General features: G+C 58.6%; 1 protein-coding gene across 4 annotated transcripts; it reads right to left on the bottom strand.

Moving 5' to 3' along the window:
- Positions 1-1,401: 1,401 nt before the first annotated feature.
- KCNC4 (potassium voltage-gated channel subfamily C member 4) lies at positions 1,402-12,583 on the bottom strand. 4 transcript variants are annotated; one of them, XM_062013616.1, is made up of 5 exons: positions 11,918-12,568; positions 7,721-8,672; positions 7,203-7,219; positions 6,159-6,300; positions 1,402-1,538 (listed from the first exon to the last, which is right to left on the bottom strand). In XM_062013616.1, the coding sequence occupies exons 1-5, from the start codon at positions 12,566-12,568 to the stop codon at positions 1,402-1,404; spliced, it is 1,899 nt and encodes a 632-aa protein (XP_061869600.1). The 4 variants fall into 4 exon arrangements, with proteins under 4 accessions (XP_061869600.1, XP_061869599.1, XP_061869601.1 ...); XM_062013615.1 differs by lacking the exon at positions 7,203-7,219 and having other exon boundaries at positions 6,159-6,344; positions 7,736-8,672; positions 11,918-12,583; XM_062013617.1 differs by lacking the exon at positions 7,203-7,219 and having other exon boundaries at positions 6,159-6,281; positions 7,736-8,672.
- Between the last annotated feature and the right edge of the window lie 746 nt (positions 12,584-13,329).

Genomic DNA, 13,329 nt, shown 5'->3' with positions numbered 1-13,329 from the left:
GTCCACCAAGGGTTCTTCTCCACGCTGGGAAACCAGAGCTGGTGTGGGGATGAGCTGCTGTGGGAGCACAGCAGGGAGAGGGGATGGGATCTCTGGGGATGGCATCTCTGAGGACCTGTGGCTGCATCTGCTCCAGGGTTCATCCCCCACTTTCAAAACACCCAAACCCCAAAGTCTGAGTCTCTTGAGCTGCTGCTTCTACAAGGGACAGAGCAGCAGAGCTGCTCTTTTCATGCCTGCCTCATCCCCCAAAGTCAGCATGTGACCTTGGTTGGATCACTTATGATTCAGAGACCACTGAAATCACAGAGGGTGACCTCCCTTCTTGCCTGGGGATATTCCAGCTCCTCCTGCTTCAAGAGGAATCTGCTCCTAGGAAAGGGCCAGTTCAGTGTGTCCACACTCACACCTTCTCCCAGCTCACAGGGCTTTTGGGAGATTCACAAACCTGACAGGTCACCTCAGTTGTTTGATGTGGGGATACACTTTAATGACAGAGCTCCAGGGAGTGCAGCTACTCATGGCAAACTCAGGAGCTGCCAGTGAGGACTGAAACATCACCACAGCACAGGGGTTGGAAACCACTATGGGACATCTTGGGTAGAGGATAGATGAGGCTCATCTTCATTTCTCCCCAAAGCTGGAGAAGTTCCAGCTCCCAGCATCAGGTCTATGTGGTGCTCAGCTCCAGGATCCAGCTCCTGGCACCCAAGCTGTTTTCTTCCCCTCTTTCCTGCTTCCCCTCAGCTCTGGCTGCTCTGCTCACACGGCTGGGGCAGGTTGGATGGAGAAGCTGACACAAGCAGGGAGGGACCGAGTGTGGTTTAGACAGAAGGAGGCACAAAACAAGAGGGGAACTGCTGCTGGGCAGGGAACAGAGGTTTATTCATCTGTTGCCTCCAGAAACTTGAGGCTGCTTTTAAAAAAGACCTAAAATGATCCGAGCTCAGGCACTTCCAGCACAGTGCTGCATCGTCCCGTGAGTCAACACACACTCCCTGCACCTCCAGCACCCTTCAGCCCAAGTGCAAGCAGCCCACGGGAAGGAGGGCTCCACACCACAGGGAATCACATGGGTTGGCCCCCTTTTATTTGAGCATGAAGAAGGTTTCAAGGGGAAGAAAAGAAAAGCAGAAACCCAACCCAAACACCTACTGCAGGGGCTGTCCAAAGCACATGGACACGACACAAGTTGAACGGAGACGTCACAGGTCCCGGAGCCCCAGCGGAGGCAGCGCGGCGGCAGCAGCCGGCTGCAGGGCAGCTGAACCCGCTTCTGGGGGCTGGAGACGTCCCAGCTGGGTCTCCTCTGGGCACAGAGACAGCGGCAGGGCAGGGACAGGGGCTGGGAAGGTGGGGACAGAGCGACACGACAGCACAAAGCGGGATCCGGGCGGCGGGTTAGAGGATGGAGGGGACGGGGGAGCAGGGCTGCTGCAGAGGACAGGGAGAGCTGCAGCAGGACGTGAGGGGAGCCAAGCCCACCGTGGATCCTGCCACACCAGCTATGCTGCTTAGGCTTCGGGATTTTCCATAGCCTTGGTGAAGAAAAGGGACAGGTTAGAGCCCAGCAGCCTCCTTCCCAAGGCTGGGAAAGCAGAGAGGACCAGAGTGAGCGTCGCCCCGGCCCCACACCCCGATTCAGCCCCCCTCACGAAACTCAGGGAGGGCTTTTGGAGGGGAAACCAAGCTTGTGCAGATCTTCCCTCCCTTCCTTCCCCTCGGCTCCCTCGTGCAGGCAAGCAAGCCAGGATCCGAGTTCACTGATGCCCAGAGACCGAACTGGCCCAGGGTGCTGGGGGATTTGCTCCCCGAGTCGCTCTGATGGGGGATGAGTCGGGGTGTTTCGTGGGCTGAAGCAAACAGGGGAAAAGCAGCAGAACTCAAATAAACATGGGATTTGGAAGCACTTATTCCCCTGGCTCTGGTTCTGAAGCTGTGTGTAGCAGCAAGCTGCTGCTGACACCTTTCTGCATGGAAAGGAGCAGGTAGAGCTGTACTAAAGAGCAAATGTTTCTGTTGCTTTAAGTACAGGGGGAGCGTGAAGTGTTCCCAGAGAGCCACAGACGACTCCAGCCTGTACTGAAAAGCAACAGCCAGAACAAATGCTCCTGCAGGTCAGAAGGCACCTTTCCTTCTGGAAAGCAGCTCAGCACTTGCACTGAAAATGGGATTGTTTCAGGTCCAAACCAGCCACTCTGATCAAAGACGAGCCCCAAGGTCTGCTCTCTGCACCACTGCACCTTGCAGGGACAGCTCTGCTGGCAAAACAGAGACAAGGAAGGATGGGCCTGGCCCTGACAAAGCCAAGTGCCCTGTGGATGCCACACTCCCTGCCTCTGCCCCTGCAGCACCGGAGCAGCGGGAGCAGAGCGAGGCGGCTCCCCGACAGCACAGAAACAGTGATGGATGAGCCCTCCCTAGGGCAGTGCCAAGCTCAGGAGCCCTCCCCACGGCTCCCCTGGGGAGTTAAAGGCATCTTTTGGGGTTCTGCTTTGCTGCCAAGGGGCAGGGAGGTGGGTGCTGGCCCAGCTCTGGGCTTGGGTCAGCGATTAATGCTCAGACCGGAGCGGCTGCGGCATCGCCCCGAGGAGGATGCTGAGGAAGCAGCATTGGCTGGGAAAGGCTGCAGAGCTCTACCTCCTGAAATCTCAGCTTCATTCCCTCCTTATACATTTTTTGCTAATCACTTCCCAACTGCCTCAGCCATCAGAGGGGCACAGGAGCCTTCAACCCCTTCCCAGAACTCAGCTCCCCTGAGCACAGCCAGCTCCAGGGGACAGAGGGCTGCCTGCCTAAACCTGTTGCTGACTTCAGCAAAGCTTCTCTGCCATGGAAGCCAGAGCAGAATCAGGCCCCAAAGAGAAGAGCAATTTCCTTATTTACTTTCTGGCAGGAATCCACCCAGGCAGCCAGGAGGGAAGCGAGCGCAGCCCCGAGCTGGGGGAGAGCCCCAGCCCAAGCTGGGGATGTTTCCCGCCTCCAGCAGCTGATGCAAAGATCCTCTGCTCCCCCCAAACAACCTGCTTTGGCTTCAACCCCTCAGCAAACCTGGCTCTTTTCCTGAGGCTCTTTGGAGAGCTCAGGCACTTCCCTGCCACCCTGAGCCGTGTGAGTGGGAAGCAATCGTGCCGAGCTGCAACCTGTTCCTGAGGGCTCGGAGGTGCTGGTGGATCCAGCACCCAAACAACATCCCTTTGGCAGAGAGGTGTTTAGGGGTCAGGGCTTGCTGGAAGCCACCTTGGCCATGCAAGGACCTGCTGATGTGGCTGGGCAGTTTATAGGGATGTTCTTTGCCCCCTTGCTCAGAGGATGGAAACAGGGGCAGGAACAGGGCCAACATCACACAGCCAGTTTGGATTAAGTCTCAAGCATCACAGTTTGGGGCAGCACTTTGTAAAGATGCTTGGTTGTCCCAGGGCCCCTCTGCAATGGGACTCTGAGGGCTCTGCCCTGAGCCCATCACTTCATTTTCTCCATCAGTTTATTCCCAAGCCAGCCTTGTGGGAGCACCTGGGATTGTGACTCCATCCCTCAAGACCATTGTGGTTTTCCACCAAGCTCAGGGCCAGCTGCCACCACAAAGTCAAGCTGCAAAGCTCTGGAGGGTTGTGCTGTGCTAACTGCCACCAGTCCTGTTCCTTAAGGGAGCTGGTATCCCAGCAACTCTCAGAGGTGCTCACTGAGGTCACTGGACCTGCTTTGTAAATGCTTTTGTTGCCAAGGAGCCACATAGAAGCATCTTATAAACAGAGCCATGGGGCAGTGTGTAACCCCGGGGGGCTCTGCCCTGGCACTGATGAAGGGACCCTGCTGTAGCAGGGGCTTGGGCTGGATGAGCTCTGCAGGGCCCTTCCAACCCCACCATCCTGGGGTTCTGTGATACCCCTCCATCCACACAAAGGACAGGGGCTCATATGCCAAGACAGACTCATGCCAATGTGCTGGGCCCCAGCAGACCACGTGTTGGGGATATACTGAAGGGAGACAAAGGGTCTGAAGCTGTCCCCAGCAGCACAGGAGCAAGGTCACACCACGGGATGCATCAATAGAGACAAGAAACACAGGCCACATGGCAACCCAGTGCCACCCAGCTCTGCCTTCTCCAAAGCCCAGGTCAGGGGCAGCTCTGCTCTTTGAGCTACCCCAGTAAGACCAACCACTGGATTCAGGCTCAAACCAAGATGCTGAGATCTGCAGCACATTCCTGAACCAGCTCCATCTCCTGATTTCCACAGATTGTACAGACACCAGTACCTGTCCCAGGATCTGACAGATGGCCATCAGCAAGTCGGGCTCTGAACCAAGCTCATCTCAATTTGCAGAGCTGCCAACATCCCAGTACCAGAACAAACAGGCTCAGCAGGAGATAAATCAGGACTGAGGGAAGAGACACCTCTGTGGCTCCCAACAGCTTTCCCAACAGGTCCAGGGGCTGCTTTGCCCCTCAGATCATCTCTGGGCACCACTAACCCTGAACACACTGGAGCATTTCACCAGAGGAGACACAGCCCTGATCTCCCACCAGTCCATAACGAGCTTCCCTCTTCCCAAAAGGTCTCACTCATCACTCAAGCTCCTCTGGACACCTCATCCACCTTTCTCCAGGGGCAAGAGCATCTCAGCAAGGTGGAGCTGACCCACATATACATCTGTCTCTGATTGTAAAAAGCCCTCTGACATGTCCATTTGCAGGAGAGACACCAGAACAAGCCAAGAAAAACCACCAAAGTGCCCTTTGGAATAGCTGTTGCTGTCACCACACAGGGGGAAAAAAACCCTCCTGGTCCTCTGCAGCCAAGTAATGTGCTTTAGGAGCCCAGTGAAAGCAGCACTGGATCCTCAGCTCTTACACCTACTCTGGTTCTCCTGGGTGGGACCAAGCTCAAATGCTTCAGCTGAAGAGATACCTGAGTGTCTTGTAAGGATGAAGACCAGCACTGTCTGTCATCCCTCCCCTTTATCCCTTCTGGTTCAGCATCCCCCTGAGTCTGGAGCAGGACTAGAGCTCCCTCAGCTCTGTGCATTAAGCAGGCATTAAAAACTGAGACCAGCTCCACAGAAAGGGGCACTTCCAGGAGAAAAACATGAGGTATTTCAAGCAGATATCTGTGTGGTACCCTCCTGCCCCACAATGAGCAAAGCTTGTCATCTTTCACCTCTTTCTGAGGGACAAGGTTGAGCAGGAATGCCAAAGAGAGTCCTTTGCTCCTATGAAATGTAACTGCCTCCAAACACCTCCCTGTGTCCCAAGTCCATCCAGTCCCAAGCAGTGGGGCACAGGGCAAGCTCACTGCTGCAGCAGGGAGGGCTGCAGGTTGGTGTGAAGGGACCAGGCTGAAGATGACTCTTGCTTTGTCATGGGAAGAAGAGTTTTGTGTTTTCCCAACTCATCTCACCCACAGTTTCCCACAGAAAACCTCAACACTTGGCAAAGCTCCCTTTGCTCACCCAGAGGGGACAGCAAAGCTCCCTTTGCTCACCCAGAGGACACAGCAAAGCTCCCCTTGCTCACCCAGAGGGGACAGCAAAGCTCCCTTTGCTCACCCAGAGGGGACAGCAAAGCTCCCTTTGCTCACCCAGAGGACACAGCAAAGCTCCCTTTGCTCACCCAGAGGACACAGCCTTCCTGGCACTTGACATATCACAGCTCCCCACGCTCAAACCCACCCAAAGACATCAGAGGGGGAGAGCAAAGGAGAAGCCTGGGGAGGTTGCGGTTTTTCCCACTCCTGGAAACCTTCTGACCACCTTCAGTCACAACCTCACCACATCCCCAGGAGAGATGTGCCCCTCACGCCTCCCTGAGACGAGTGATCTGAAGCCTAGGGAGAAGAGCTGGAGGAAGAGGAGAAGCTGGAGGGCTGGGAGCAGAGGGACAGGCTTGTCTCCAAGTGTGGGGTCACAAACCCCTCCTGGTGGCAATCAGGAGAGGAGAAAACAAAAAGGACAGAGCTAGCAGGGAGAGACGTGGCGGAGGGATGAACAGATGGAGAGGCAGGAAAACAAGTGGGTTTGGGGAGCAGAGAGCAAGAGCCAGGCAGGCAGATGGAGCTGAACCACGGTCCCAAATGGATGCCACGAGCCTCCACCTCACTGCCCATCTCCCCAGCCCTCCCCAGCCCCTGGCCAGCTCACACCCCCAGCAGCAGCCGTACCTTGCTGGATGCCTCCGTCTGCAGCGCAGGAGAAGTCCCCCGTGGCCAGCAGGAAGCACGTGGAGGATTTCTTGCTCTTGTCCCTGGTGCTGGAGCGCCTGATGGGCCGTTTCTCCCCATCAGCTGGAGACAGAGGCTGCTCCTCCTCTGGCAGCACCACGTTGGCCTCACCGTTCTGCTTAGAGTCTGAAAGAAGGTGGCACAGACCCGTCAGCAGTCAACAGACCCCCGGGATGAGGTGCTTGGGGGGCTACAAGGAGGGTTTGTGTAGATCATTCACCAGGTTGCAGATGGCCCAGAGCAACACCTGCAAGCTCAGGTACTGACCCCAGCCTGGACATACTCATAGAGAGGGACCAGGGGAGCAGGACCGTGCCAAACTTCAATCCCAAGCAGCTCTTCCTCCTGCTGAGGATTATCCACCCCACCTGAAGCCAAGCAGGGTTTAGCAGGCTAAAAACACCCCTGGGCTTTGAGGCTCACCCCACCTAATTGGTGGCAATCAGCTCTCCAAAATCCACACTGCTGAGCTCCAGGCTGCTCAGGTTAGTGGGGAGGTGCTGATCTGTGGCATCTGACTCTGGTTCGTTAGCTGAGAGGATGCTCTGCCAGCTGAGGTCTGGCCCGAGCCTCAGCCCCTGGGTTGGTGCTGAGCTGAAGGGCTGGGGCTGACCTGCTTCTCACTGCTCCCCACTGCCAGGGCTCCTGGGGCAGGTGGGATGTGCAGGGACGTGGAAAAGGGAGATTTATCAAGAAGAACATCTATAGCTGGGTCATTTGGAGCTCCCAGTGTGAAGGGCCCTCACTGTTAACCACACGTGGCCAGATGTGTGGCTGCTCAGGGCTGAGCTCAGTGATGCCACAGCAGTGCAGGACACAACCCCACTGTGGCCCCTCCTCTTCCCACGCCACCAGCTCATCGGCTCTGGAGGTGTACTGGCAACAAACCAAGAGGAAAAGGGCAAAGCAGCCCCTGTGGCCAGCAACAAATCCCCAGCAGGGCTCCCCTAGTCCTCCAAGCTCAGCCCAAGTGATGCTGCCCACAGCCAGGGCTGTGTCTTCTCCCGACCTGAAGGACAGAGTGGCCAAACCCCAAACCTCAGCTCAGAGACCGAACGAAAACGTACAGGGGCTGATTTTGCTCCTGCCCAAGTGCAGGTTTTGGAGCAGCATTGACAGAATCCCATGACCTTGAGATGAGGTCAAGCCCCAGGGAACATCCATGGATTTATCCATTCTTGGTGAAGCTTGTTCTGATTTATGGTGAGAGGGAGCAAGCCCAAGGGCATTACCAGGCTAAGATGGGAACTGGGCAAAGGGTCTTAGCTCTATCAGTGTGAGGGAGAGGTGGGCTAGGAAGGGACAGCTTGAACCACCCCATGGTGACTCGATCTGCAGCATCCTGACCCACCAACACAGCACCCAAGGGCCCCAGCCCCTTCTGCACCAAGTTCTCACCAACCCAAGAGCTGGGAACCGTGTCCTCCTGGGACTCTGAGACACAGGGGACCAAAAAGGTGGCCTTGGGGGCTCCTGGAGGCTTCTCCCTCCCTCCAGCCCACCTTTGGGGATCTCACCTGACCGTTTCCTCTCAGCCGCCCCCTCCTCTACCGCCAAGGGGCAAGTGTCACTCTGGGTGCTGTTCCTGGGGGAGTTCTCCTCGGATTTGCAGTAGGTTGGGGAGTCCAGGGGGGCTGGACGGGGTATATGCTTTTTCTTCTTCTTTGGCAGCTTCTGCTTGGCCATGGCCAAGGAATAATACATCCCAAAGTTATTGACGATGACGGGCACGGGCATGGCGATGGTGAGCACCCCGGCCAGCGCACACAGAGCCCCCACCACCATGCCTGACCAGGTCTTGGGGTACATGTCACCGTAGCCCAGGGTCGTCATGGTGACCACAGCCCACCAGAACCCGATGGGGATGTTCTTAAAGTGAGTGTGGTCGCTCCCACGGGGGTCGGACGTCTTGGCTCCGATCCGCTCGGCGTAATAGATCATGGTGGCGAAAATCAAGACCCCCAGGGCGAGGAAGATGATGAGGAGCAGGAATTCGTTGGTGCTGGCCCGGAGGGTGTGACCCAACACCCGCAGACCCACAAAGTGCCGCGTCAGCTTGAAGATCCGGAGGATCCGGACGAAACGAACCACCCGCAGGAAACCCAGCACGTCCCGGGCGGCTTTGGAAGACAGGCCACTGAGCCCCACCTCCAGGTAGAAGGGTAGGATGGCCACGAAGTCAATGATGTTGAGCAGGTTTTTAACGAAGAGAAGCTTGTCTGGGCAGCAGATGATGCGAACCAGGAACTCGAGGGTGAACCAGAGGACGCAGACGCCCTCGATGTAGGTGAGGATGGGCTCCGTCTCCACCTTGCGCGTCAGCAGCACGGTCGTGGTGTTGCCGACCACGAGCGTCTCCGTCACGTTGACGTCGATGTTGAAGGCCTCGTGTGTCTCCAGGCAGAAGGTTGTGATGGAGACCAGGATGAAGAAGAGCGAGGCAAAAGCAACTACCTGGGGAAAGCAGAAGTTCCACGGGGCCGTTAGCTGAGGGGGGACGACGCCTCATCCCCTGGCAACAGCTCTGGGGCAGCCTCAGGCACGCTGCTGCCTTTGGCACATCTCTTCTAATCCTTGCTAGTAAACAGTAACAGCAGGGATGGCAGAGGTCCTCACTGGATAAAAACAAGTGCAACGGGCTCAAAGCAGCCCAGGAGTGATGCTGCTGTCACCCACCTCCCCAGGAGCAAGGACGGAGAACACAGAAGGTTCCCTGCTCCTGTGCCATGAGTTGACAGCAAACCTCAGCCATCCATCCCAGTGCCAAGGCAGGTACAGGGGAAGGTGTGCTGAGCTCCAGCTGGGGCTGGAGATGTGCCAGAGATGACAGTGATGGGGATGGAGGGAGATCTGCAACAGCCTGGGTTTGGAGTAAACCTCCTCTGGGAACTTTGAGAGGACTAAGTCAAAGAACTTTCTCTCCCATCCATCCCAGCCCTCCCCAGATGGGGTGTCTGCAGCATTCACAGTTGTGAGGTTTGGCTCTGAATGGACCAGAGATGTCCTTTTGCCCCCTTTCTGCTCCATGAGGGTCAGCAGCAGATGATGCACCCAACAAACGGTCCCAGGATTGAGAGGGTAGAATGGGGATGAGAGGAGCAGGCAGAGCTCAGCACCCTGCTCATGCCTGGACCTGATGACACCCAGATGACAACATTTCTCCCCTCTGCCTGTCCTGTGAGACCTTTGTCCCCTCCATGCCACCTCCTCCCTGCAGCATGCTGCCTCTTTGCCTCAGGTGGAGCGAGGAAGGGCCAGCAGCACGTGGTGGAAATCACAGGCTGTGTCAAACACTTTGTTGTCTCCACATCAACCCTGCCCAGGCCTCCTCCCTGCCAAGGGGGAGCTCAGGATGAGTCCAGCACCCACAGCAGCTGTTTCCAAGAGCCCCTTCCCCAAAAAAGGAAAAAGCCTTTAAGCTTAAAGCTCTTCTTCTACCTTCCTCCAGCACAAAAGCACAGCAGGTTTGGCTTCCTGAGAGCAGATCCCGCTACAGCACCCTTTGCTGCCGACCCACCCCGCCTGCACTGAGCAGGATGCGGCCTTTTGCTGTGCACCCCGCTGGCAGCAGCGTTGAGCAGGCAGCCGTGCTGCCAGCCTGCTCCAGGAGACAGCCCAGCTCCTGGGCTGGAGTGAATCAGCAGCAGAGACAGCCTGAGTCACTCTGGAGGAAAACCTGGCCCTGGACACCAGTGGTACCTCGCTGGCAGCCCTGAGCCTGCCCAGAGCATCCTTCAGAGGTGTCACAGGACCACTGCAGTTGGAAAAGCCCTTTAAGATCCTCGAGTCCAACCCCTCCCCTCACACTGCCAAGCCCATCACTAACCCATGGCCCTCAGCATCTCTTTTAGGAAGAACTTCTTCCCTGAGAGGGGTGTGAGCCCCTGTGCCAGGCTGCCCAGGGAGCTGGGGGAGTGCCCAGCCCTGCAGGGACCCCAAAGCCGTGGGGTGAGGTGCTGAGGGCTGTGGGTCAGTGCTGGGCTGGGCAGGGTGAGGGCAGGGCTGGGACTTGATGAGCTTCAAGGGCTTTTCCAACTGAACTAATTCTGTGCCTGTGAGATTAACCTGTGTGTGTCTGCAATAGCTCCAGGGCTGGGGCAGCCTGGCACAGGGGCTGACACCCCTCTCAGGGAAACAGTTGTGAAAAGTGTCCTAAAGGCCAAACCCCAGTGGGTCCAGCAAAGAGCATCAGCCCTCCCAAAGTTAGGTGTGAAGTTTAAGCCAGGCTTTAAGTGATGGAGAAAGCTCTGGAAGATGATTCTTCCCCCTGAATTATTGTGTTTGGGGTTTTTTGTTCTGTTTTGCTTTTCTTATTTGGAGCTCTGCACCACTCAGAGCATCTGAGAGAGATGGGCAAAGGATCAGGCACCCTGTCAAAAGAAGAGGAGCTCTTGCAGCCCAAACAAGCCTTTGCATGTGTGTGTGTGTGTGTGTGTTGCTCTTATGTTGACTGCAAAAACAGCTCCTTGCCAAAGTGAGCCCCCTGCCCCTGGCTCTGCTGGTGGGTGTGAAGTGCCTGCAGTGTTTCTTACCCTTGATGGGGTTTCTTTACACCTCCAAATGCATCCAGAATTCATTTAGAGCCCAAATTGCCTGTTAGTGTGTGGCAGACCTATGGGCTGGGTGTGATGAGGAGGACACACACACACACACACACACACACAGGGATGGGATGGGATGGGATGGGATGGGATGGGATGGGATGGGATGGGATGGTGTCTGGGGGTCAGTGGGCAGAGCTTTGGGGATGATCTAAGAGTAGCTGAGAGAGGAGGTACATGCATGGAATAGTGTCTGAGCTGGACTGAGAGCCCAAGGATCCACCTGGCTGTGGGGAACACATCCTGGGCACGTTGGTGGCTGTGGGCAGGGATTGTCTGTGTGGCCATGGAGGGTCGTGGAACGGGGATGTTTGTGCACAGAGGGACTCGTGTGTGTGTCTGTGTGTACGTGGTGTAGCAGGTCCCCAGGGACATGTGTGGCTGCAGGGGCCTGGGGGGGGGAGGGGGGTGTTTACTGCAGCTGAGAGCTGCGCTGGCACGTGCTGCTGGGCACCGTCTGCTGCGTGTGGGCAGCGGCTGGGGGCGGGAGGCTGGGGCTGAGGGTACCACGGGGCACAGGGGAGCAGAGTGGGGGGCTGCTGCAGAGACACGGGGTGTCCTTTGGGGCTGCTGCTGCTGTTGGAGAGGAAGCAACAAGCTCCTTGAGGACAACCATGAGGATTCCCATGTGCTTCAGGACCTGACCTGGGGCTCCCCACTGCACCCCTGGGCCATTCAACGTGAGGTTGGTCTCACAAGCCAGTGGGAGGAAGCCAAGCATCCCTGAAACACCCCTGTCCCAGAGCACCCCGAAACTCTGCCAGGGCTCAGCCCCGCCAAGGACTCTCCCTGACAACACCTCACGTCTCCTTGTGCCCAGGAGGTGTCCAGGTAGCGCTCGTGGGTGCAAAGGGGGCAGGGAATGGGCTTGTCCCCAGTTTCAGCCCAGCTCTCCTCGATGTGATGCGTTGGGAGAGGAGACAGCAGACACTGTCCCATGGGAATAGGACGGGAGACGGCCACTGTGCCCCACGGTAGGAGGAGGACGGCTACGAGAGCGCCCACGGGAGTCCACCTCACCCCCAGGGACGGGGAGGCCAAGACCCAACCCCAGCACGGCCCCATCCCAGCTCCCCCCGGCCCGTCTCAGGAGCTTACCCTCGCTGCCTTGGACGAGTAGGGATCCTCAAAGAGCGCCCACATCCTGGGCTGCCAGTTCCGACAGCAGCCGCCCGCTCCGGCAGCCCCCGCAGCCCCCGGCGGCCGCTCATCCACGCCCAGGCGCTGAAGGGCCATCTCCCTGCCCCCTTCCTCTTCCAGCTCCTCTCCGCCGGCCCCTCCGCCGGGCTCGGGGCTCTCAAAGATATCCAGGGCTTCCTCGGCGTCGCGGTGCTGCCGGTAGGTCATCCAGCAGCAGGGCTCCACGTCCGTCTCGTCGATGCCCCAGTAGGTGAGCTCCTCCTCGAACAGGGGCCCGCAGATGTCGGCGGGGCAGTGCAGCTTCCCGGTGCGGTAATAGTTGAGCACGTAGGAGAAGATGCCGGGGTGACGGTCGAAGAAGAACTCGTTGCTTTTGCCGTCGAAGTCGAAGTTGCTCTGCGCGTCGGGGTCGGCCAGCCAGGCCAGGCGGGTGCCCGGCAGAGTCCGCAGCGTGCTCTTGTAGGTCTCGTGTCGGGTGCCGCCGACGTTGATGGTGATCTTGTCCGACTCTTCCCCTTTGCCCATCTCTTCCTTCAGGCATGTTTTAGAGGGTGGTTTGTTCCCAGACTTGCGTCCGCGGTAGGAGGAGACACACACGGAGCTGATCATAGATTTCGGTGGCTGGGGGATGCACGAGAGGCGCAGCCTTCCTCCCGGCGAGGAGCTGCGGGGCGGCGGAGACGGCAGCGGGGCACACGGACGGGACTGGGGAGGGGAAAAGGACGGGGGGTGCTCAGGCTTGGCTCTGGCCTCGGGGGGAGCAGGCTGGAGCCGAGCCGGACACCGCCGGCTGCCGGGGACGCCAGGGGAAGGCTGCAACCTCCACCCCCTCCAAAACCACCCCTCTAAATAAAACCGCCCTAAAAGCGGGAGCCGGCCCCGCTCCGCCGGGCAGCAACAAGTGCGGGCGGGATGGGGCCGCGGGCAGCGCTGGGGGAGCGGGGCGGACACGGGAGAGGGTCCGGTGGCCCCGGCTCCGGGGATGCGGGCTCGGCTGGGGATGAGGAGGAGGAGAGGGATGAGGATGCTGCCGCTAAGGCCGGGGCGGGCGGGCGAGGCGGGGGACGAGCCCTGAGCCCCGCCGGGCTGCGCGTGTTCCGTCCTCCCCTCCCTCCCCGGTACCTGCAGCGCCCGGCGCGGGGGGGGACCCGCCGCCCGCCCCTCCCGCTCCGCCGGCTCCGCGCTCCCCCCGGGCCGGGCTGGGCGAAGGGGGGGGACTGGATGACCCCCTCCGCTCCCGATCCCCCCCCCCAGCCGGGCCCTGCCCTCCCCGGGGGGGCTGCGGTGCCAGGGGGACCCGATCCCGCGTGGCCGGGCCGGGGGAGGGGGATCCTGTTGCGCCCCCGGCTGTTGCCTCCCAGCTCCGGGGA

The sequence above is a fragment of the Colius striatus genome, chromosome 22 (assembly GCF_028858725.1).
Source record: "Colius striatus isolate bColStr4 chromosome 22, bColStr4.1.hap1, whole genome shotgun sequence".
Lineage (NCBI taxonomy): Eukaryota > Metazoa > Chordata > Aves > Coliiformes > Coliidae > Colius > Colius striatus.
The sequence above is the reverse complement of the archived record's forward strand: the minus strand, read 5'-3'. Positions and strand labels throughout refer to the sequence as shown.